The sequence below is a fragment of the Carcharhinus amblyrhynchos genome, chromosome 18 (assembly GCF_965287045.1).
Source record: "Carcharhinus amblyrhynchos chromosome 18, sCarAmb.v2.hapA, whole genome shotgun sequence".
Taxonomy (NCBI): domain Eukaryota; kingdom Metazoa; phylum Chordata; class Chondrichthyes; order Carcharhiniformes; family Carcharhinidae; genus Carcharhinus; species Carcharhinus amblyrhynchos.
The window spans coordinates 39035791-39058331 of NC_137341.1; the positions used below are offsets into that span (position 1 = coordinate 39035791).

General features: G+C 45.9%; 2 protein-coding genes across 6 annotated transcripts in view; one reads left to right on the plus strand and one right to left on the minus strand.

Annotated features, from left to right (window-relative positions):
* Window positions 1-1003, plus strand: part of tsc2 (TSC complex subunit 2) — a 78191-nt gene extending 77188 nt beyond the window's left edge. For all 5 annotated transcript variants that reach the window (XM_080206854.1, XM_080206856.1, XM_080206855.1 and 2 more), the window contains one exon: window positions 696-1003. In XM_080206854.1, the coding sequence (XP_080062980.1) occupies window positions 696-902 (207 nt within the window). In that variant the 3' untranslated portion in view covers window positions 903-1003. The remainder of the gene's footprint in view (window positions 1-695) is intronic.
* A 2437-nt stretch (window positions 1004-3440) lies between these two features.
* The window catches only part of pkd1a (polycystic kidney disease 1a), a 211401-nt gene continuing 192300 nt past the window's right edge, over window positions 3441-22541 (minus strand). The window contains exons 41-47 of the mRNA XM_080206859.1: window positions 22361-22514; window positions 18653-18778; window positions 16512-16686; window positions 14351-14638; window positions 11357-11491; window positions 9196-9510; window positions 3441-7776 (exon numbers count right to left, since the gene is read on the minus strand). Coding sequence (XP_080062985.1) covers window positions 7180-7776; window positions 9196-9510; window positions 11357-11491; window positions 14351-14638; window positions 16512-16686; window positions 18653-18778; window positions 22361-22514 — 1790 coding nt within the window. The 3' untranslated portion in view covers window positions 3441-7179. The remainder of the gene's footprint in view (window positions 7777-9195; window positions 9511-11356; window positions 11492-14350; window positions 14639-16511; window positions 16687-18652; window positions 18779-22360; window positions 22515-22541) is intronic.

Here is a 22541-nt window from a genome sequence, read left to right on the forward strand (position 1 = left end):
CCCATCCCTAGTTGTCCTTGGAGGGGCAGTTGAGAATCAGTCACATTGCTGTGGCTCTGGAGTCAACATGTAGGCCAGACCAGGTAAGGATGGTAGATGTCCTTCCCTAAAGGACATTAGTGAACCAGATGGGCTTTTCCGCCAGTCGACAGTGGTTTCATCAGTAGGTTCATAATTCCAGTTTTTTTAATTCCACCATCTGCTGTGGTGGGATTTGAACCCAAGTCACCCAGAACATTAGCTGAGTTTCTGGATTAGTAGTCTAGCGGTAATACCACTAGGCCATCGCCTCACCATCAAACTTCTTTACCCAGTGAGTGGTGAGAGTGTGACACTTGCTACTAGATAATTGAGGTGAATGGGTGCATTTAAAGGGAAGCTAGAAATATGGGCGAATGTGTTGATGAAAATGGTGGTGGGGGCATGGAGTAGGGAAGAAGTTCATAGAGGGCATGAACACTGGTATGGACCAGTTGTGCCGATTGTTTCTGTGATGTAAACCAGTATCTTAATCATGGGTTGCAAGCCTTTTGCTTAGGGCCGGATCTGGCAATGATTGGGCACTGCTCTGTAAATGGTTAATGAACGTGGGTGCTGCTGCTATTGAGCATTTCTTAGGCTGATGCCCCCCTCTGTCTCTCTCTCTCTCTCTCTTTCTCAGATAAAACGTATACCTTTTTTCTCTTTCTGCATAGGTGTATGAAGACCTACAGTATCGTCAGAACGCTGGAACCTCCCTGATTCAGATGCACGCCGCCGGCCAAAGCAAAACCCACCACCATTACGCCCCACAGCACTCGCAGCAGCAGCAGACGCAGGCGCAGTCACAGCCGGCCGGTGCAGAAACCGGCCAGAGGAAAAGACTAATGTCCACTGTGGATGATTTCACAGACTTTGTTTAAAACGGCCCCTGGCGTGTGTACACACAGGCCCTGTTGAATGTGTGCAATATGTACACGATACTGTGATGAAAGCCAAATGGTTATTTGGTCTGCAGAAGTGGGTGGGGATGGGTTGGGGGGTGCGTAGTGGGGATGGGGGATTATCTCTGCAGAGCTTGTGAAGAAGTTAAAGGTATATGCTGCTTTCTCCTGACTTCCCAGACAGAAGTATCCCAGTTTGGCCACAGGCCGCTTGAAGATGCAGATAATTGCGCAGAGGCGGTTGTTAATTACGGATCTTCCCACCTGCATCTCTGTGAAACTATATGTTGGGTGTGACGTATTGAAGAAACAACCTACTTTTCCGTTTGGAAAGGGGGCCCCGAGAGGTCACGGACGCCACAAAGCCGGACTCACTAATGGGCTTGACGATCAGAGCAAACTGCCATAGCGAAGATAATTTGGGTGTGAGGAGCGTATGACCAGGGCAGAAGACCTGGTATTCAGTTCCATTCTGATCTTGTAATAACTAATGTTGTGCAATTACCTTGTAAAGGAATGAATGTTGTTGTTCTCCACACAATTGGAGCACAGTTGTCAAGTGTATGATGTAATTAAGACTCCACTAAAAGTGAATAAATTGCATTTGAACATGGTTGCTCGAGTTAACATGGGTTGTTCCTTTACAAATTGTCACCTGATGGAGTTCACTATTCCTTCTTTACTCCGAATTTAGTAATGGTTATTGTTTTGATATTGGCAGTTACTGTAGAGCCCCAAACAGTTATTTTTATAAGATGGCTGAATAAGATTCAATGTGGGAATGACTTCCATTGATTCTTTCACCAGTCTTAAGTTATACACTGTACCACAGACAGCATGGTGGCACAGCGGTTAGCACTGCTGCCTCACAATGCCAGGGACCTGTGTTCAAATTCGGGCTTGGGTCGCTGTCTGTGTCAAGTTTGGAGTTTGCACTTTCTCCCGGTGTCTGCGTGGGTTTCCTCCGGATGCTCTGGTTTCCTCCAACAGTCTAAAGATGTGCGCATTGGGTTGATTGGCTATTCTAAGTTGACTCTGGTGTCAGGGAATTAGCCGGGTAAATATGTGGGGTTGCGGGAATAGGGCCTGGGTGGGATTGTGGTTGATGGGCCAAATGGTCTCTGTACAGTAGGCATTCTATGATTGTAATAGCAGTCAAGGTAGCTTCTAAAGTTCTGGGCTCTGCAGAAAAGGGAGTACCTGCCTCCGCTGGAGTGTCTGTTTGTATATTCATATAATGTACCCTTCCCAATGCATTATTTCCAAGAACATGGTTTCCATACCTTGTAAACAGAAACAATTTATAGACACTCCACTTGAGACAGACTTTTGTTTTATAAATTTCAAATTATGTGCAATCTAAATTGGCATGTGTCACGTAGGCTGGTACTGGAAGAACTCTGGTCTGGCAATATCGGTGAAGAGAGAAACGAGCTGATGTTTTGAGTCTGATTATGATCCTCTTTGGAACTGGACTGTGTTGATTTTATAGTCCTTTGCATCACTCGAGAGATGGCTAAATATTTATGGTATTTTCAGTGTTAAACTATCGCCGTTGCCACTTGCATTGTATGTGCCGCCTGTTTTCCCATTCAACGCAGCAACTTAACTACATCCCAAAGCAGTACGCAGCCAATGAAGTACTTCTGATTTGTAGTTACAGTATAACACAGGGGTACATAGACAGCTAATTTGTTTAGAAAGATCTAAATACAGGGATGCTGTAAAGTTCACATATTAGTGTCACAAGTAGGCTCACGTTAACACTGCAATGAGGTTATTGTGGAAAGCCCCTAGTTGCCACACTCCAGCGCCTGTTCGGGTACACTGAGGGAGAATTTAGCATGGCCAATGCACCTAACCAGCATGCCTTTTGGACTGTGGGAGGAAACCAGAGCACCAGGAGGAAGCCCACACAGATACGGGGAGAATGTGCAGACTCTGCACAGGCAGTGACCCAATCCAGGAATTGAGCCCAGGTTCCTGGCAGTGTGAGGCAGCTGTGCCATCTAGTAAGATACAAGATGTCTGTTGTAAAAGGACTAATGAGGAAAAATTGGACAAGTTTGAAACAAAAGCTGTAGTTAAACAATTTGTGAGTGAAATAGGGAAATCTCAGGTGCACATTAACAAATACAGTTTAAGGTTACACAAACCAAATGTTGAAGATGCTGGAAATCTGAAATGAGAGCAACTTGCTGGAAATACTCAGGTTTGGCAGCATCTGTGGAGAGAGAAACAGGAGTAACATTTCGGAACCCTTCATCAGAACTGGGAAAGACTGTAGGTTAACTCAGAATATTCCTTTCGGATCAGACAGGTGAGCATAGATTTTAAAAATCCTGCACAAAAAAGACAGGTGCAACATCTCTGGAAACACAAAAGTCTTAACGCTTATTTGAAGATATATATATATAGTATCAATATGCAGTTTGCCATTTGTGATGTGAAGTTGTTATGTCTTCTGTTTTAATTTAAAAAGAAAATTCAAATCCTGATATACCAACAATGAACTCATTTTAATCAGTCAAACCTTTATTTGACATTGTCTTTCAGTGCATCAGAAATGTTTCTGGCGTAATGATTACAATTATTTACACATTTGGTTTAATCCTACATTAATACTGTCTACTGATGGTTCAAAGAAATGGATTATCAAACTTCCTCGAAACGATGGCAAAAAAGCGATTAAATTGATAAATGAGCATTGGAGTTCTAATTCCAGGGCCTTAAGCTATTTGCATATCCCACATATTTAGCATTGGATGCTTACGGAAGAATCTTTTACACTGGAATGTTAACCAAAGGCAAAGCGATGCATGTGGTTCCAAAAGTCCAAATTACCCTAAGTTCTGCAAGGATATTTAGACCAGTGGCGAAATCCATCTATTCATTACAATTCACTTGGTGTTTGCTATTACTGTGGAGCGTTCCTCGTTCTGGTAAGAAAGCCATGTGCTGAATGATGTCTGGTTTGTAATAATCTTTTCACCAAGACCTGACTGAGCTACATTGCAACAACCTCTCATCACAAAAGGTTTCCCCGCTTGGACCTAGATACTCTGATGTCTAGGGATACATCATGTTCTGCAGCAAAATAACCTGGCAAGCTGGGAGATCTTTTGTTCTATCTCTCTGACTGGGTGAATATAAGATCTTAGATATTCAAATAACTAATGAATAACATAACTGAGGTGGCTTTGACACTTGGGGATTTGTCCTCCGTTAATTAGCATTTGGCACTTTAGCACATTGTATTTTATTTTTATTTATTAGTCACAAGTAGGCTTACATTAACACTGCGATGAAGTTACTGTGAAAATCCCCTAGTTGCCACACTCCAGCACCTGTTCAGGTACACTTCGGGAAAATTTTGCATAGCCAATGCATCTAACCAGCAAGTCTTTGAGGAAGAAACCCACGAAGATGCGGGGAGAATGTGCAAATTCCACGCAGACAGTGACTCCAAACTGGGACTCGAACCCAGGTTCCTGGTGCTGAGGCAACAGTGCTAACCGTTGTGTCACCATGCGCCATTGTAAGTAATGTTATGAATTAAATCATAACTGTTTAATTATTGAAGCTTTTTTGATCAGGCCCAACTATCAGAAGTGGGATTTAAAGGTGTACTTTGAGGAATACCAGTGAAAAACTTTCTGGCGTTTTGAATGGATAGCTGATTTCTGTCTCAACCTGTCTGACTCAGCTAAAATCAAACGCAGGATCAAGCATGCGATTAGGTGTAATGTCTTCTCTTGTCAGTTTGGATCTTGTATGTCTCTGTTGGGGAAACCGTGAATTGAATTCAATGTGAATTGATTTTTGGAGCAAGCAAGGAGATGGATTAAGGGCTTTCCTTGTCCGTTCTGCACATTGGCTTTATAACTCTTGAGAAAGGAATTAAAATGAGAAGCCAAAATAGACTAGCCTATTCTGCACTCCCATTGCAAATGTTGGAGGAAATCTCATCACCAGTAGGCCTTTGTTTAAGAAAGAGATAAAAGTCCAATGACTACCTTGAGCATTCCAATTTAATGAAAAAGAAATGCTTTTGTTTTAACTCATTCCTGGCAATGGTGGGAAGATTGGCCTGGAGCTGCTACAGTGCCTGATAGTAAGGGGGAAACAAAGGGTGGAATTTTCTGGCTGGGCACGCTCGCCCCAAAACTGGAAACTCTCACCCAAGGTCAATGGACCTTGGCATAGTCTGCCCCCTGCCCACTACGATTGCCATAGTAGACAAGATGGGAAAATTCCCCTCAAAATGTCTGAGACTGAAAGAAATCCTGCGCTTTTTGCTTTGATTTCTCTTTACAGCCAATGTTTCAGCGTTGGATGCACTATTTTGCCACAAGTGCTTTTCAAAAGATTAAACAGGTCAACAGAAATAATCAAAGGGGAAAAACCTTTAGGGAAGGAAATCTGCTGTCCTTACCCTGTCCGGTCTACCTGTGACCCCAGAGCCACAGCAATGTGGTTGATTCCCAACTAACTGCCCGCTGAAATGGTCTGGCAAGCTACTCAGCTCAAGGGCAATTAGGGATGGCCAACCAGCAACACCCATGTCCCACAAATTAATTTAAAAAAGTTAACCATTGCCCCATCCAATTTTTGCAGTTAGCTAGTAATAAGGTGTCCCTTTATCGGTTATCACCACTCACGTTAAGGCACACCTGAGAGAGAGATAGTCGGGACAAGAACAAAAAGATGATTCTGTAGTAGAAACCTCTGGTGGCCTGAACATTCAGTTATCAAATCATGACTGACCCGTCTCTTAAAACTAAATCAAATGCTTCCCCTTAGTGAGGGCTAAGGTCACCGTGATGTAGTTAGCCCATTCGTAGGACACGAAGGGCAGCACAGTGGTTAGCACTACTGCTTCACAGCTCCAGGGGCCTGGGTTCGATTCTTGGCGTGGGTCGCTGTCTGTGTGGAGATTGCACATTCTCCTCCTATCTGCGTGGGTTTCCTCCGGGTGCTCTGGTTTCCTCCCACAGTCCAAAGTTGATTGGCCTTGCTAAAAATTGCCCTTAGTGTCCTGAGATGCGTAGGTTAGAGGGATTAGTGGGTAAGTATGTAGGGATGTGGAGCTAGGACCTGAGTGGGATTATGGTCAGTGCTGACTTGATGGGCCAAATGGCCTTTTTCTATACTGTCAGGTTTCTATGATTCTATGACACAATGAGGTGTTAGATTTGTTGCACCTCTTAAGATAGCAAACACAGTAACATTGTACCATAAGCATCATGTGTATTTGCATCACAAACAGTAATTTCTACGCTGTTACTTCTTTGCTGAGTGTGTAGGATCGAGGAATTAGTTTTAATTTGTTAATTCACAAGTCTCTTACAATGCCTCCATCGTGATGACTGATTTGTACTGTCCAGCATATGCTTATAATAGTAAGTCAGCTTGCTACTAGTTTCGGCTTTGGGTATAGGTGTGTAAATGTGTTGGGGATTTATGTGCATTTTATAATACTTATAGTTCTGTTTCCTAGGTGCAGTGCTGGAACAGTGTTACTTTAGTTAAAAGTTCTATTTACAGATTAAAGTCAACACATTGCCATGTTACATTCTGTTGCAGAAATTAGTGAAACTTAAGCAAAAATACTGACTTGTAAAATTACTTGTGTGCTCTGACTTTCTTCAATCACCAACTGAAGGTAACTCAAAATGAAGTGATTAAAACAGCATTTTTTAAATAAGTGCACCTTTTAGTGCATGGCTACAAAAGCGAATTTATACAATCTCTCCTCCTGAGCTGTCCTCAAATTAAAGTGCTTGTTAATACATAGAAAGTAAACCATTTTCTTTTTCCTTAAAGTGTCCATCCTCTTTAAGGCATCTCTGGGTGGATAACTTGTCTTGTGGTGCTCTCTGCCATGCTGCTAGATCAGGGCTTCCCAAACTGCAGCAGGGTGAGGGACCTGGGTAACGTTGGTGGCTATCCCCTGGTGGGCGGTGTCCACTTATTTTTGTCCTTAATTCCAGAGGTAACGTTCTCAGCCTCAAGTCTTTACAAAACCAAAGTGTGTTTGTTCGACAACCTTGTTGGACCTATGCAGTACTTTGGTCGTCACTTTTTTTATGATGCCAATGCCACTATTTGCATTCTCTCCTGCTTTTTCGCAAGCAAATTGTAGTCAGTTTACGGAGCTACAGAGTGTGAGCCGGGGATCAGTTGATGGCTCTTTCAGAGTGTTGGCACAGCTATGATTGGTTGCATGACCTCCTGTGCTGTATGATACAAACACCTACTCAGTATTCGGGTGCATTTGATCATCTGAAGTAGTGTGCTGCCATTTCTTGCCTGAAGCTTTAGGCTTTCTTCGAGGCGGCTGAGCTTGTGTCGTGCAGCCTTCAGCTGATAGGATATTTCCAAGCTGCTGCCCAGCCTGCACACCACTTGTGCTATTTGTCCTTGTGTTGCCTCTTGAGGTCCATTGAGATAAATGGAGGTTGTCACCCCGTCTCCTGCTGACTCTGAGCTGCCTATAAGCAGCAAACAGTTCTTCAGCCTTTTTGTTAATCTTCCTCTGGCGCATTCTGTCCTGGACATTCCTCAGTTTACACTCAATTTGATAGACATCCTCCGTCGCCACGTTTACCCTGTCGAACTGCTCGAGCAGTGCTTCGAACAGTGGCGCTAGGCGGTGGATGTTCGTCTCGACTTGCGCCTCTTTGTTGGGACTAGCGGGAGGGAAGGTGTCCATTGGGATGGAAACGCTGGAAGTGGAGGATGAGGAAATGTCAGAGATGGTGCTGGCGGTGTGGAGGTACGTTGACTTAGAATCTGCAGAAGACCGGGACGGTAAGGAGACCATGCCTTCAAATTTGACTTTGTGGCGGAACTGTGAAAATAAAAACAAAACCTAACTGATGGGTTACATGTCAAAGGAGAATAAAAGAAGATCCCACTCCAGGGATTTGCATGTTAATTCCACTGCAGTACAGAGAGAATTCCGTCTGATTTATTTTTTGATTTAAGATATTAAACCACGACTCCGCTTACTTTCTCAGTAGAGTCTAAAAGATCTTGCAGCCCTGTGTCAATGAAGGAAGGTGGGGTGGAGGGGGGTGTTGGCCCAAAAGTCTTTTCGATATCAAATTCTCAACTCACATCACTGAAACATATTATCCAGCTGTTATTGCATTACTGTTTATGGGAGTTTGCTGTGTACAAAGTGGTCTGCCATGCTTCTTAAATTACAACTACGGCTACACTTCAAGCCGTACCAGCTGTAAAAGTAATACACAAATGCAAGTCTTTCTTTAATGTATAAAGTGCCATGGTGTGAACATCCCGATTAACTTTGATCCTTCCGGGCAACCTCGTTGTGATAATTACCTCAGCTGCAGATTATCCAAGTGACCTTGAGGTGGCACAGTGGAGGCAGAATGAAAAGCATCTCTCTGCAATGGGAATTACTAACTCCACGAGTCAATATCTCATTGGTGCTGACAGTAAGAACACGGCAGAACTCTCCCATTTTGGGATGAATGACTCTGATGGTACCTGTCCCTGTCCTGCTGACCAGAATAGCAAGCTGTTGCACCAGATTCTGTGCTTGGAACCTCATTAATTACACACAGATCAGTTCCCCTCCGACTCTCCCAGCGGAGCAGCAGCTGATCTGTCCACCTGCCCTCAGCTGACAGGGTCGAAGGTTCCAGCACCATATTTAAATACTGATCCAGCACACCTATATGGCTCTAGTGTCCTAGACTTTGGGCAAAGCCCCAAAAGCTCGTGATGTTTGCTAACAAATAAACTTGTTGGACTTTAACTTGGTGTCGAGACTTCTTACTGTGTTTAACCCCAGTCCAACGCCAGCCTCTCCACGTCAAACTCCACATTGACAGTGACCCCACGCTGGAATTGAACCCAGGTCCCTGGTCCTGTTAGGCAGCAGCGCTAACCACTGTGCCATCCCCACTTTCCGGAAGTAGTGCCCCTCCACGATTAAACGCTCTGTAATTCTACCTTTCACCCTGTAATGATTTCAACGAGGCCCCATGGAGATTGGCCTCTTGGAGTATGAGCTCCCTGATTGAGGCCATAATTGCCTCCCCAATCAGGGAGTCTCGTGTATATAAATATGGAATGTCAGGTCTGTTGGCACTCCTAGTTCTGACTCTATCTGAAACACTGTAGGAGTGGAGTAGAGTTTATAAATAAAGGGTATCTGGTGAAGGGACACTGGCCTCCTAGGAGTTATTTCACCCTCAAAACAGGGATGTGTTAAAATATTACAACAGCAGATACCTACTTCTTTCACTTTGCTTATACCAATCCACATCTTCAACCTTTTGACAAACAGCTCCACCAGCTCGTAGTCTTGTGGTTCGACTGCAGGCCTGTACATCTCCAACTTCATCGCCCTGTAATTCTGAATGAGTACTGCAGCAAAGAGCCGCAGTATAATCCATATCTCAATGACGATGTAGCTGATGTAGTAGATGTAGCAGAGGCTTGGGTATGCAAAGAGACACTGCTCGAAGCCAATTCCTTTCTCAATCACGGCAGACAGGGAGAGAAAGCTGCCTCCAAACGTCTTGAAGTCATCAAGGTTAGCAGAAAAAACCTGAAATGTAAAGTCAAGTTTTCAGAAACCCTTCTGCCTGTTACTGGAAACGTTATCTATCGACCAATGCGGTAACAGCTGCTGTTTACTTGGCTGGCATTTCAGTGCTATAATGAGGGTGAGCCACACTGTCAGAGGTGCCGTCTTTCAGATGAGGCCCGAGGCCCTGTCAGCCCCCTCTCAAATCCTACGGCTTTTCATTATGTCAGTGATTAACATACACGTGTGGTGAATTCTGCCCCCCTCTCTCACTCTCCTCCCTTCCCAACTCATGTTGCTAAGGACTGATTTCTCTCCCGTGTTGCGGTTTCACAAGTGTGCACTTGCCTGATGATACCACGCCCAGCTGGCCATTTTGTGTGTGCCTGCGAGTGTCATGTGCATTTTGAACATGGAAGGCCTCACACCTTACTTCAGGATGGCACAGTGGTTAGCACTATTGCCTCACAGCGCCAGGGGCCCGGGTTCAATTCTGGCCTTGGGTCACTGTCTGGGTGGAGTTTGCACTTTCTTCCCGTGTCTGCGTGGGTTTCCTCTGGGTGCTCTGGTTTCCTCCCACAGTCCAAAAATGTGCAGGTTAGGTGGATTGGCCATGCTAAATTGACCCGAGTGTCAGGGGGATTAGCAGGGTAAATATGTGGGATTAGGGGTGGGGGGGTGTGGGATTGTGATTGGCACAGACTCGATGGGCCAGATGACCTCCTTCTGCCCTGTAGGGTCTCTGTGTTCTACAACACCAATCTGTACCTTTGGGAGGGACATTGGAAAGCAGTCAGGTGATGGAAAACTGACTGAATTATTTTTTCTTCTTCCCTCTTCCAGAGCTCTGAGGCCAATTCCCGTGACTTCAATTGTTTTGGCCAACATCAGCTGAGCAGAGAGAGACTCAAAGCCACATTGTCAGCATTATCCACTGCGGCAGTGTGGTTGCCAAATAGAGTACTCTGGAATTCAAGACTCATCACCAAGACATTGCTTTTTGACCTTGAATGCATTAGCTACATTTGTTTGGCTGATCAAAATTATTGGGATAACACCAACATTCACTTATATTGTGCCTTTAGCATACTAAAACATCTCAACATGATTAAGTGGAACCTATCCACCAAGTCTGACATCGAGTCACGTGAAGTGGTATTGGAGAGAATGCATAACCAAAGGACTAGGTATTAGACAGTATCCTAAAACGGGCGGCCCGATGGCTCAGTGGTTAGCACTGCTGCCTCACAGCACCAGAGACCCAGGTTCAATTCCGACCTTGGATCATTGTGCAGAATCTGCAGGCTCTCCCCATGTCTGCGTGAGTTTTCTCCGGGTGCTTCAGTTTCCTCCCACACCCCAAAGATGCGTGGGTTAAGTTGATTGGCCATACTAAATGGCCCCTTAGTGCCCTGGGATGTGAAGTTTAGAGAGATTAATAGAGTAAGTGTCTGGGGTTGTGGGGACTGGGAATGGAATGGGATTGTTGTCGGTGCAGACTTGATGGGCCAAATGGCTTCCTTCTGCACTGTAGGGTTTCTATGTTTTAGATACAAACATCATAAAATCCCTACAGTGCAGAAGGAGGCCATTCAGTCGATTGAGTCTGCACCATAACCATGCTAAATTGTTCATTAGTGTCGGGGGGATTAGCAGCGTAAATATGTGGGATTAAGGGATAGGGCCTGGGTGGAATTGTGCAGGCTTGATGGGCTGAATGGCCTCCTTCTGTACTATAGGGATTCAATGATTCTAATTGAATGTGTGGATGGTGTTCCAGAGATTTGCAGTCTTGGCAGATGTAGAGATAGCTGACAATCATAACAAGTAACGTCACGATAGCCTACCTGTATAGTGAAATACTCACCAAATAACCAATCTGTGTGTAGGCAAGAACAAGACTCACTGATATTACACCAATCGCCATCAATTCCTTTGCAGAATTGTACAAGGTCTTTCCGAAGATGGACCACTTCCTGACAAACCGCAATTGTCGGGCAGCCTGTTACCCCAAACCAACCAGAAAAATTATCTGAATTAATTATCCAATTTTATCTATTCAAACCATAGGCAAATGTTTCAAAAGAATGCTGAAACAGAGACAGGAGCTGGAAGAGGCCATTCAGCCTCTCGAGCCTGTTCCATTATTTGATTATGATTGCAGCTGATTTGGATCTTCATTCCAATGTCTCACTTTGCTCCCACAGTCTTGCCTAACAAAATGTGGGCAGCACGGTGGTTAGCACTGCTGTCTCATAGCGCCAGGGACCCAGGTTCAATTCCGGCCTTGGGTCACTGTCCCCCCGTGTCTATGTGGGTGCTCTGGTTTCCTCCCACACTCCAAAAGATATGTGGTTTAGGTTGATTGGCCATGCTAGATCGTCTCTAGTGTCAGAGGATTAGCAGGGTAAATATGTGGGGTTTCAGGGCTAGGGCCCAGGTGGGATTGTGGCTGATGCAGATTGGATGGGCTGAATGGCCTCCAGCTGCATTGTAGGGCTTCTAATCTATGAAAAACCTACATATCAATAATCTGACACTTTCCAATTGACATAGGGGGCAGAATTTTCAGATATTCAACCTCAAAATATTTACCCTGGTTCTGACACAGCAGGGCCAGGTTATTCAGTTGCTTTGCTACATCCAGTGCCAGGGACCCAGCTTCAATTTCCGGCTTGCGTCACTATCAGTAAAGAGACTGCACATTCTCCCCGTGTCTGCGTGGGTTTCCTCCCACAGTTTGAAAGATGTGCTGGTTAGGTGCATTGACCATGCTAAATTCTCCCTCAGCGTACCTGAACAGGCCCCGGAGTGTGGCGACTAGCGGATTTTCACAGTAACTTCATTGCAGAGTTAATGTAAGCCTACTTGTGACAAATAAACAAACTTCTATATAGGGCATTGGTGAGGCCGCAGCTGGAGTACTGTGTGCAGTTTTGGGCGCCGCACTTACGCAAGGATATTTTGGCCTTGGAGGGAGTGCAGAGGAGGTTTACTAGGCTGATGCCGGAGTTGAGGGGGTTGAGCTATGAGGAGAGGCTGAATAAACTAGGCTTGTACTCGTTAGAGTTTAGAAGAATGAGGGGAGATCTCATTGAGACGTATAAGATGATGAATGGGATGGATAGGATAGAGGTGGAGAGACTCTTCCCGCTCAAAAAAGACAGCAGGACTAGAGGGCACAGCCTCAAAATAAAGGGGGCGCGGTTTAGAACGGAGTTGAGGAGGAACTTCTTCACTCAAAGGGTGGTGAATCTCTGGAATTCTCTGCCCGTTGAAGTGGTGGAGGCTACCTCGCTAAATGTTTTTAAGATGTGGGTTGATGGGTTTTTGATAAGAGAGGGGATTAAGGGTTATGGGGAGAGGGCGGGAATGTGGAGCTGAGCCACGACAGATCAGCCATGATCTTATTGAATGCTGGGGCAGGCTCGAGGGGCCAGATGGCCTACTCCTGCTCCTATTTCTTATGTTAACTTTTAACTTGAGGGACCAGAGAAAATGTTTAGGAAAATACTTTTCCACTTTGCAGAGGGGTCAATTGCCAGGGGCATAGATTTAAATTAAGGAGCAGGAGGAGATTTATCATAGAATCCCGACAGTGCAGAAAGAGGCCATTCGGCCCATTGAACCTGCACTGACAACAATCCCACCCAGACCCTATCCCTGTAACCCCACATATTTACCCTGCTAATCTCTCTGACACTAACAGGCAATTTAGCATGGCCAATCCACCTAACCTGAATATCTTTGGACACTAAAGAGGAATTTAAACATGGACAATCAATCTAATCCATGTATCTTTGGATTGTGGGAGGAAACTGGAGCACTCAGAAGACACAGGTGAACGTGCAAACTCCATGTAGTCAGCCACTGAAGGCCAGAATTGAACCTGGGTCCCTGGCACTGTGAGGCAGCAGTGCTAATCACTGTGCCACTTTTTCACCCAGGGGGTGGTTTTTGATCTGGAGCGCGTTACCTGAAAGTGTGATGGAAGCAGATTCAATAGTAACTTTCAAAAGGGAACTGGACATCTCCTTAAGGGAAAAGAATGATAGGCTGTGGGGAAAGAGCAGAGAGGGAGGGAGGGGGCGGTGGGGGGGGAGGGGTGAGGGGGGAGGTGGTGGTGGTTGGGTGTTTGGAAAGTTCTACCAACTAGCTGGGCTGAATGGCCCTCCATTCTGTGCTGTGCCACACTATGATACTTGCAGTGGCCTTTTGGGCAGGCTTGTAGTGATGAAAATTGAAATATTGTGATGGTTTTGGGGGAACGGTTAATGGGACTTTTTTTTATTATTCATTCGTGCAACATGGTCGTCACTGGCTGGCCAGCATTTATTGCCCGTCCCTAGTTGCCCGAGGGCAGTTGAGAGTTAGCCACGTTGTTGTGGCTCTGGAATCACATGTAGGCCAGACCAGGTAAGATCTGCAGATTTCCTTCAAAGGACATTGGTAAACCAAATGGGTTTTTCCCCAATAATCGACAATGGTTTTGTGGACTATGAGTTGTTCCTAGGATGAAGGATGCAAGTTTTACTTCCTTCCTTTTGCTTCATCTGAAAATAATGTCACTCTGTGAATTCTGTAGCTCCCAGCTGCCCTCGGTAGTTCTGAAAGACGTGCTGGTTAGGTGCATTGACCTGGACAGGTGCCAGACCGTGGCGACTAGGGGAATTTCACAGAAACTTCATTGCAGTGTTAATGTAAGCCTTATTGTGATTAACAAATAAACTTTACTTTAGGTCTAGTAGCCGAAAATGAGGCCCACTTTGTGTTGTTCCAGCGAGTTGGATTGTGAAGCTAAAGGCGCAGACAGGTTCAAACTTCTACGAATCAGCGTGGTCAACGTTCCTTGGGATCATACCTTAATAGTCAGCAGAAAGAGGAGGACAGCAGCCAGGCTGGTGAATATGTAGCTGAGGTAGGCCATCTGGTAGAAGTTGGTGAAGCGGTCTGGGTTGGCACGGTACGTTGCCCACTGCCTGTCACCAATTCCAGCACGTTTCAGATGCACGACCACACAGCAGATACTGAGAATAATGATGGACCACTGCAGGTAGTTCCAGAACTGAAGGAAGTAAGCCTTGCCCTCGTGACTGATCAAGAGTAACTCAGTAATCGTGAAGTACAGGACAAAGAAGGCGAGGAAAATCTGCAAGGAAACGAATGGTGAAATGATTCTTCAGTTGACTCCAAAAGACTAGCAGCTGAGTTTTCAGCCAGGAGGTAAAATACCGCGGATGCTGGAGTCTGAAACAAAAAACAGAAAATGCTGGAAAATCTCAGCTGGTCTGACAGCATCTGCGGGGAGAGAATAGAACCAGCGTTTCAAGTTAGGATGACCTCTTGTGGGAGCTGGTTGGAGGAAAGAGCAGTACTCTCCCCATGTTTGTGTGGGCTTCCTCCCACAGTCCAAAGATGTGTGGGTTAGTGGCAGTGAGTTAAACACTTTTCAGATTCCAACATCTGCAGTATTTTGCTTTTATAAGAACATAAGAACATAAGAAATAGGAGCAGGAGTAGGCCATCTAGCCCTTCGAGCCTGCCCCGCCATTCAATAAGATCATGGCTGATCTGTCGTGGCTCAGTTCCACATTCCTGCCCTCTCCCCATAACCCTTAATCCCCTCGCTTATCAAAAACCCATCAACTCGCGTCTTAAAAATATTTAGCGAGGTAGCCTCCACCACTTCAATGGGCAGAGAATTCCAGAGATTCACCACCCTTTGAGTGAAGAAGTTCCTCCTCAACTCTGTTCTAAACCGCCCCCCCTTTATCTTGAGGCTGTGCCCCCTAGTCCTACTGTCCTTTCTGAGCGGGAAGAGTCTCTCCACCTCTATCCTATCCATCCCATTCATCATCTTATACGTCTCAATGAGATCTCCCCTCATTCTTCTAAACTCTAACGAGTACAAGCCTAGTTTATTCAGCCTCTCCTCATAGCTCAAGCCCCTCAACTCCGGTATCAGCCTAGTCTTGGTGTTTAACTCACTGCCACGTCCCTTCCAGGAATACCTACCCAGGAGAAGTACTGCTTTTCTCTCCAACCAGCTCTGTAGAAGGGTCATCCAGACTAGAAACATTGGCTCTACTCTCTCTCCACAGATGCTGTCAGACCTGCTGAGATACTCCAGCATTTTCTGTTTCCGTTAGCTAAATTTTCAGGTTAGGGCTTAATGTAAGGGGGTTAGATTAGGCTAATAAAACACATAATCATGGGTTTAAGAACACTAACCCAATACTGCCTTAAGATATCAACTTCATTGCTTTAATGCTTCCAAGATGAAGAGTCTTTCAGAACATCTTCCATCCGGTGAGGAACGTTTCAGTGCTGGAAACACCCTAAAGAAGCAATGGTGGCAGCAAAGTACTCACCAGTGGCGACGGAAATGTGAGATTCACACAAGAATGACTATTTAATGGCCTCTTTTCCAAATGGTACTGTAGCAGGTATACACAAAATAATTTGAACCGCCTTCAGATTTGGTGCAAAAGTAGGCAGCATGGTTGTGAAACAATTTGTTCTTTAGAAGACATGAAAGAGAGTGTGAATACAGCCAAGCTCTTTGCTCAGATGCTGGTTGTACAGTTTATATAGAACTACACAACCTGGAACCTCACTTGGCAGTGTACGAATATCAAAACCGTGAATGCCCAAATGGCTGTGGCTATTCCCAGTGCAGATACTGGACAACACAACTGTGTAGCAGAATTGATCATTGATCAGAATTGACCTAACCTGACTTATAATAAGTGAGAGCCTTTTGACAGCAAATGGGCCAAGACTTCCTTGCACAGAACAGTGCACCCAATTCCAGAGACTTGGAATGCCTTGTCGGTTGACGTACAGGGAAAGCTCTTGCTGCTCAACTTTAACCTGAGTGGGACTCCCCGCCCCAGTGTCACTTTTTGTTGCAGGCTTTCATGCCTCCAGCCTCAGTGCTGCCAATTCATGTCTGCTGGGTGAATTACAGCAGGACGACTGAACGCCACATCATGTGGCTCCCACAGGTAGTAAGGACTTACCATCATGACGAGCAGGAAGTCCACTCCGGTACTCAGCTGCACCAGTGAGAATGGTTTGATGTCAACAGTGGTGAACGTTCCTCCTGAGAAAGGGAACTCTACGAGAAGGGTGACCACACTGTACAAATCCACATTTTGGAAATACTGGGCAAACTCGATGAAGATGACCCTTGTCCTAGCAGGGCAAAATAACAGGTCTGTTTAAAACGTACATGCAGCATGTCTTTACATCAGCTTTTTATTGACTTCATGGGATGCAATTTAGAAGGTGTCGCCCTTTGAAAAGTAGCAGCAATTCTGAACCCTTTCAATTTCCTCTTACTGGCGTTGACTCTGCAGGGCGAGGGTCAACATACATCGGTGACTTTTGGGAGCGCAGCCAAGTAAGCCTCGAACAAAAACTTCAACAAGCCAAAGGCAGCACAGTGGTGCAGTGGTTACACAGCACCAAGGACCCGGGTCCAATTCTGGTCTCCGGTGACTGAACATTCTCCCTGTGTCTGCGTGGCTTTCCTCCAGGTGCTCCGGTTTCTGCCCACACTCCAACGATGTGTGGATTAGTCGGATTGGCTATGCTAAATTGCCATTTAGTGACAGGTGCATTAGCCGAGGAAATACATGAGGTTACAGGGATGGGGCCTGGATGGGATTGTTGTCAGTGCAGGCTTGATGGGCTGAATGGTCTCCTTCTGCACTGTAGGCACTCTATGAGATCTGAGCCAAGCCCAACTTTGTTCTCACCCACGTGCTTTCCAGTTAACTCAACAGTGATCAGGAATCATGGCTGACAACCTGACTCAAGAGTAATAAGTTGACCATCACACTTCTATGACTTCCTGAGCAGGTAGCTCACAAACCTAGGGCTATAGTGTCATCCATGGCTTAATGGGAAGCACCCTCACCTCTTGAGTTCGAGTCTAAGTCCAACTGCAAGAACATGACCACATAATCAAGGCTGACATTCTCAGCGCAGTCCTGAGGGAGTCACACTGTCAGCTGAGAAGTTCAACAAGACCCCTCTTCCCTCTTAAGTGGAGTCAACATTATTTGATTCTCTTCCTTTAATATCAAAAGGAATTTTCTCCCAAAGTCCTGGCCATCATTCATCCCTCAACCATCATCTACAGAAGTTGTCTAATGTATAGTGAAATTCCTATCAGACTGTTACCTGCTGGCACCATAAGGAGATGTTTATGACGGTGTTTACATTGCAGCTTCCACTGAAACAAGTGAACTTCAATACATAACATATAAATTGATTTTGTGGGGCATGACTGGAAGTACCTATAAAGCGTCCATTTAGTTGTTGGAATCTTACCTCTGAATTAGAAATGAGTTTGCTCAAGCCCCACTCCAAATGAGTTCACCTCAAAGCAGCACTGAAAGAGTACTGTGAGTTTGGGAGGACCCTGTCCATCGTTTGAGGGATATGAAAGGTCCCCCGGTACTATTCAAAGGAGTACAGGGGAGCTCTACTCGTGCCTTGGCAAGCCATCATCACCAGAGACACAGGATCTCATTTCATCTCTGCGACCTTGCTCTGCAGAATCACTTGCAGAACAGTCAGCTCAGAAATAAGTAACGGGCTGGGAGGGCCATTTCAGAATCACAGAATCCCTACAGTGCAGAAGCCATTCGGCCCATCAAGTCTGCACCCCCCCCCCCCCCCCCCCCCCCAACCATTCAGCATGGCCAATCCACCTAACCTGCACAACTTTGGACTATGGGGGGGAAGCCGGAGCAAACCCATGCAGACATGGGGAGAATGTGCAAATTCAGCACAGACAGTGACCCGAAGCCGGAATTGAACCCAGGTCCCTGGCGCTGTGAGGCAGCAGTGCTAACCACTGTGTCACCGTGCTACCCTTAGATGTACCGGGAAAGTGACAACATACCTTTTTTATTACAAACTCTTCCTTTAATGAAAGGTCGGTGTTACAGACAGCACAGGCACATATGCAGAATTGGGAATGTGTCCAATGATTTAGTCTTCCAGTTAAACTGAATCTGGTTCTGAACGAGCTTAACCCACCATGTTATATAAGGCAAAAAGAAACCATTTGAACCTTGAAGCCTCAGAACTGCCAAGCCTTCAGGATCCTGTTTTATTTCTCAGTGACACTCGGTGTAATGAAACTTACTTTCTATCCAGCCAATTTCTCTCCTGTAGCTTCCACAGCGTGTAATTACTCTGTTGCCCCGTCCTGCCAAGGTTCTGCACATATCCACCACTGTCATACACAGCATTCTGGCCCCAGTACCACACCCTTGGAAGAGAAAAAGACCCATAAATTATAATGCACACAGAAATAAGTCAATATGCCAATACTTCAATCCATCTTTGTTAAGGGACCCACAAAACAAATCAGTACAGCCACTAGCACCCTCACCTCCACATTAGCCACACCCCTCCATATAACCCTCTCCCTTCCCACTACGCTGACCCCACCCCCACCCACCCAGTCCCCAATTTGCCTCTCTTCTGGACTGAATGTGCCAAATCTGTTTGAGGGTCAGTTTCCCTCAACATCCAGCCCAGGAAGCCATCCTACATGTGCAAGTCTATACAATCATGGCAGGTAGGCTACTACTTGAGTGAGTGAAGTATCACAGACAAGTCTGTTCCCATGCTCATAAGAACATAAGAAATAGGAGCAGGAGTAGGCCATCTAGCCCTTCGAGCCTGCCCTGCCATTCAATAAGATCATGGCTGATCTGAAGTGAATCAGTTCCACTTTCCCACTTTCTCCCCATAACCCTTAATTCCCTTGTCTATCAAAAACCTATCTACTCGTGACTTAAATATATTTAGCGAGGTAGCCTCCACCACTTCAACGGGCAGAGAATTCCAGAGATTCACTACCCTTTGAGTGAAGAAGTTCCTCCTCAACTCTGATCTAAACTGCACCCCTCCCCCCTTATCTTGAGGCTGTGCCCTCTAGTCCTACTTTCCTTTCTAAGCAGAAAGAATCTCTCTACCTCTACCCTATCCATCCCCTTCATTATCTTATACATCTCTATAAGATCCCCCCTCATCCTTCTAAACTCTAACGGGTACAGACCCAGCCTATTTAGTCTCTCTTCATAGTCCAACCCCCTCATCTCCAGTATCAGCCCAGTGAACCTCCTCTGCACTCCCTCCTGTGCTTGCCTGTCAGCTTCACCTCTGTCCTTTTCCCCGCCTCCTCTCCAGTAGAAAGGGGCCACAGCCAGTTGTAGAAACCAGGCTGCTTGCTTGAGCAAATTCAGCATAGACCCCGACTCAAAACACGGGTCTACTGTTTGTTTAGGTTAGCATTACACTTTCTCAGTGCTTTTACTCCTTAATTTCTGAATGGCGATGTCTTGCAAGACATTTCATAAGAACCTGGTAGAGGTCTGTAAATTTATGGAGGGGTTTAGCAGGGTGGACGTGAGAAGATGGCTGGAATTTTACCACCTTGCCCGCCCCCGGAGTCAGGGTGGGTGAGGCTCGCACAACAGAATTCTCCATTAGCTTCTGGCCTGATTTTATGAGCCTCGCCCAAGCGAGGTTGTAAAATCCCACGCAGTGTGGGGCAGTCCACAACCAGAAACCCATGGCGGGATTTTCCAGCTACATGCGGCATCAAGAACAGAAATGAAAGGTCAACAGACCTTTAAATGGTGCACTGAACTTCTGTTACGATTCCAGCATTGGGCAGGGCCACAAATCTCGCCTTTGATGTGCTGCCGGCGGGACTGGATAATTCTGGCCTTAGATTGGTGTCATTACATCAGTACAGGTTTGTCGGCTGTTATTCATGTGTGAACACAGTAAAAAGTCTGACAACACCAGGTTTTAGTCCAACCTATTTATTTGATAATATACTCACAAGCTTTTCGAGGGACACCCTCTTCGTCAGGTGAATGGAGAGTTCTGGCCTCAGACAGAGCATATAAAGCACAGACAGTTTAGAGATTACTGATTAGAATGCGAATCTTTACACCTAACCTGCTGTTCAAGACCTGAAGTGGCTGACAATGTGAGTGGAAGGAGCACTGATCACAGTTTAAAGAGATGTGTATTGTCTCCAGACAGTACAGTAAGTGAGGTTTTGCAAACCCAGGCAAGTCACGGGGGTTACAGATAGTGCGACATGAACCCAAGATCCCTGTTGAGACCGTCCTCACGTGTGCGGAACTTGGCTATCAGTCTCTGTTCAGCGACTCTGCGCTGTCGTGTGTCATGAAGGCCGCCTTGGAGAATGCTTACCCGAAGGTCAGAGGCTGAATGCCTCTGGGCCTCACGGGCATTCAGCCTCTGACCTTCGGGTAAGCATTCTCCAAGGTGGCCTTCATGACACACGACAGCGCAGAGTCGCTGAACAGAGACTGATAGCCAAGTTCCGCACACGTGAGGACAGTCTCAACAGGGATGTTGGGTTCATGTCGCACTATCTGTAACCCCCGTGACTTGCCTGGGTTTGCAAAACCTCGCTTACTGTACTGTCTGGAGACAATACACATCTCTTTAAACTGTGATCAGTGCTCCTTCCACTCACATTATCAGCCACTTCAGGTCTTGAACAGCAGGTTAGGTGTAAAGATTCGCATTCTAATCAGTAATCTCTAAACTGTCTGTGCTTTATATGCTCTGTCTGAGGCCAGAACTCTCCATTCACCTGACGAAGAGGGTGTCCCTCGAAAGCTTGTGAGTATATTATCAAATAAATAGGTTGGACTAAAACCTGGTGTTGTCAGACTTTTTACTGTGTTTACGCCAGTCCAATGCCGGCATACCCACATCATTCATGTGTGAACCCAGCTGACGGGAATGGATGGCCTCTTCCTGTCAGCAAGGAAATTGAGAGCCTAGACTATTCTCATCTGATAGCCACATCAAGCACATGGCAACCTAGTCTAGTGAGTGGGCTGCCTGAGTGGCCCCCGTCATCTCAGTGGGCCACAAGATTGAAATCGGACTTGTTCACTAACCATGACCCCATAATTAAGATTAAAGACATTTAATACACGCCCACTATTTCAGAATGAGCTATAGAAAATGCTCAATCATTCATACATCATGATGTGGAGTTGCTGGCATTGGACTGGGGTGGGCACAGTAAGTAGTCTTACAACATCAGGTTAAAGTCCAACAGGTTTATTTGGTAGCACGAGCTTTCGGAGTGTTGCCCCTTCATCAGGTGAGTTGCTTTGCATGTGTATCACTTCAGTTAGATCAATAGGAGAAAAGCTATGTGGCTAGCTACATAAAATGCTACACAAATCAGCAGAATGTGGCAATCTGCACAAAATGCCTTGTAGGCCTCACTCTGAATCCAGACGGAATGCACATGGCTCTCGGGCTGCAGTTTGCCCATCATTGCAATGCGGGATGGAGCACAATCACAGGATAATCACAGGGTGGCACAGTGGTTAGCACTGCTGCCTCACGGTGCCAAGGACCCGGGTTCGATTTCAGCCTCGGGTCATTGTGCGAACTCCGCACAGCCATTCTTCCCGTGTTTGTGTGGTTTCCTCCAGGTGCTCTGGTCTCCTCCCACATTCCAAAGGGGGGCAGGTTAGGTGGATTGGCCACACTAAATTGTCCCTTAGTGTCCACTGATGTGTAGGTTAAGGAGATTAGCCAAGGTAAATGCATGGATATGGGGGAGGATGGGCCTGTGTAAGATGCTCTTTCAGAGAGTCAGTGCAGGCTCGATGGGCCAAATGGCCTCCTTCTGCACTGTAAGGATTCAATGATTCTAATGATGAGGGGCGACTTTCCACTTCCTCAGTCTGGGGCTGCACTCCTACACTCTCTACATCATTACAAGGAATAAGCAGAACACATCCCTTGGGTCCACAGTCGGGAACACATTCCTTACCCTGGTAGATCTGGTGCCGAGTATGACCACGTATCACTCAGATTTGTAACTGGACTCTTCCAACCAGTCTCGTCATCACCGGTATGGTGAAGGCTGGGATCCTGCAGGCATTGCCTAGTTATCGGGGATGCCAGAGGTTGCTGGAGACATTGAACTAGCCGGACATGAGCAAGAAACAAGA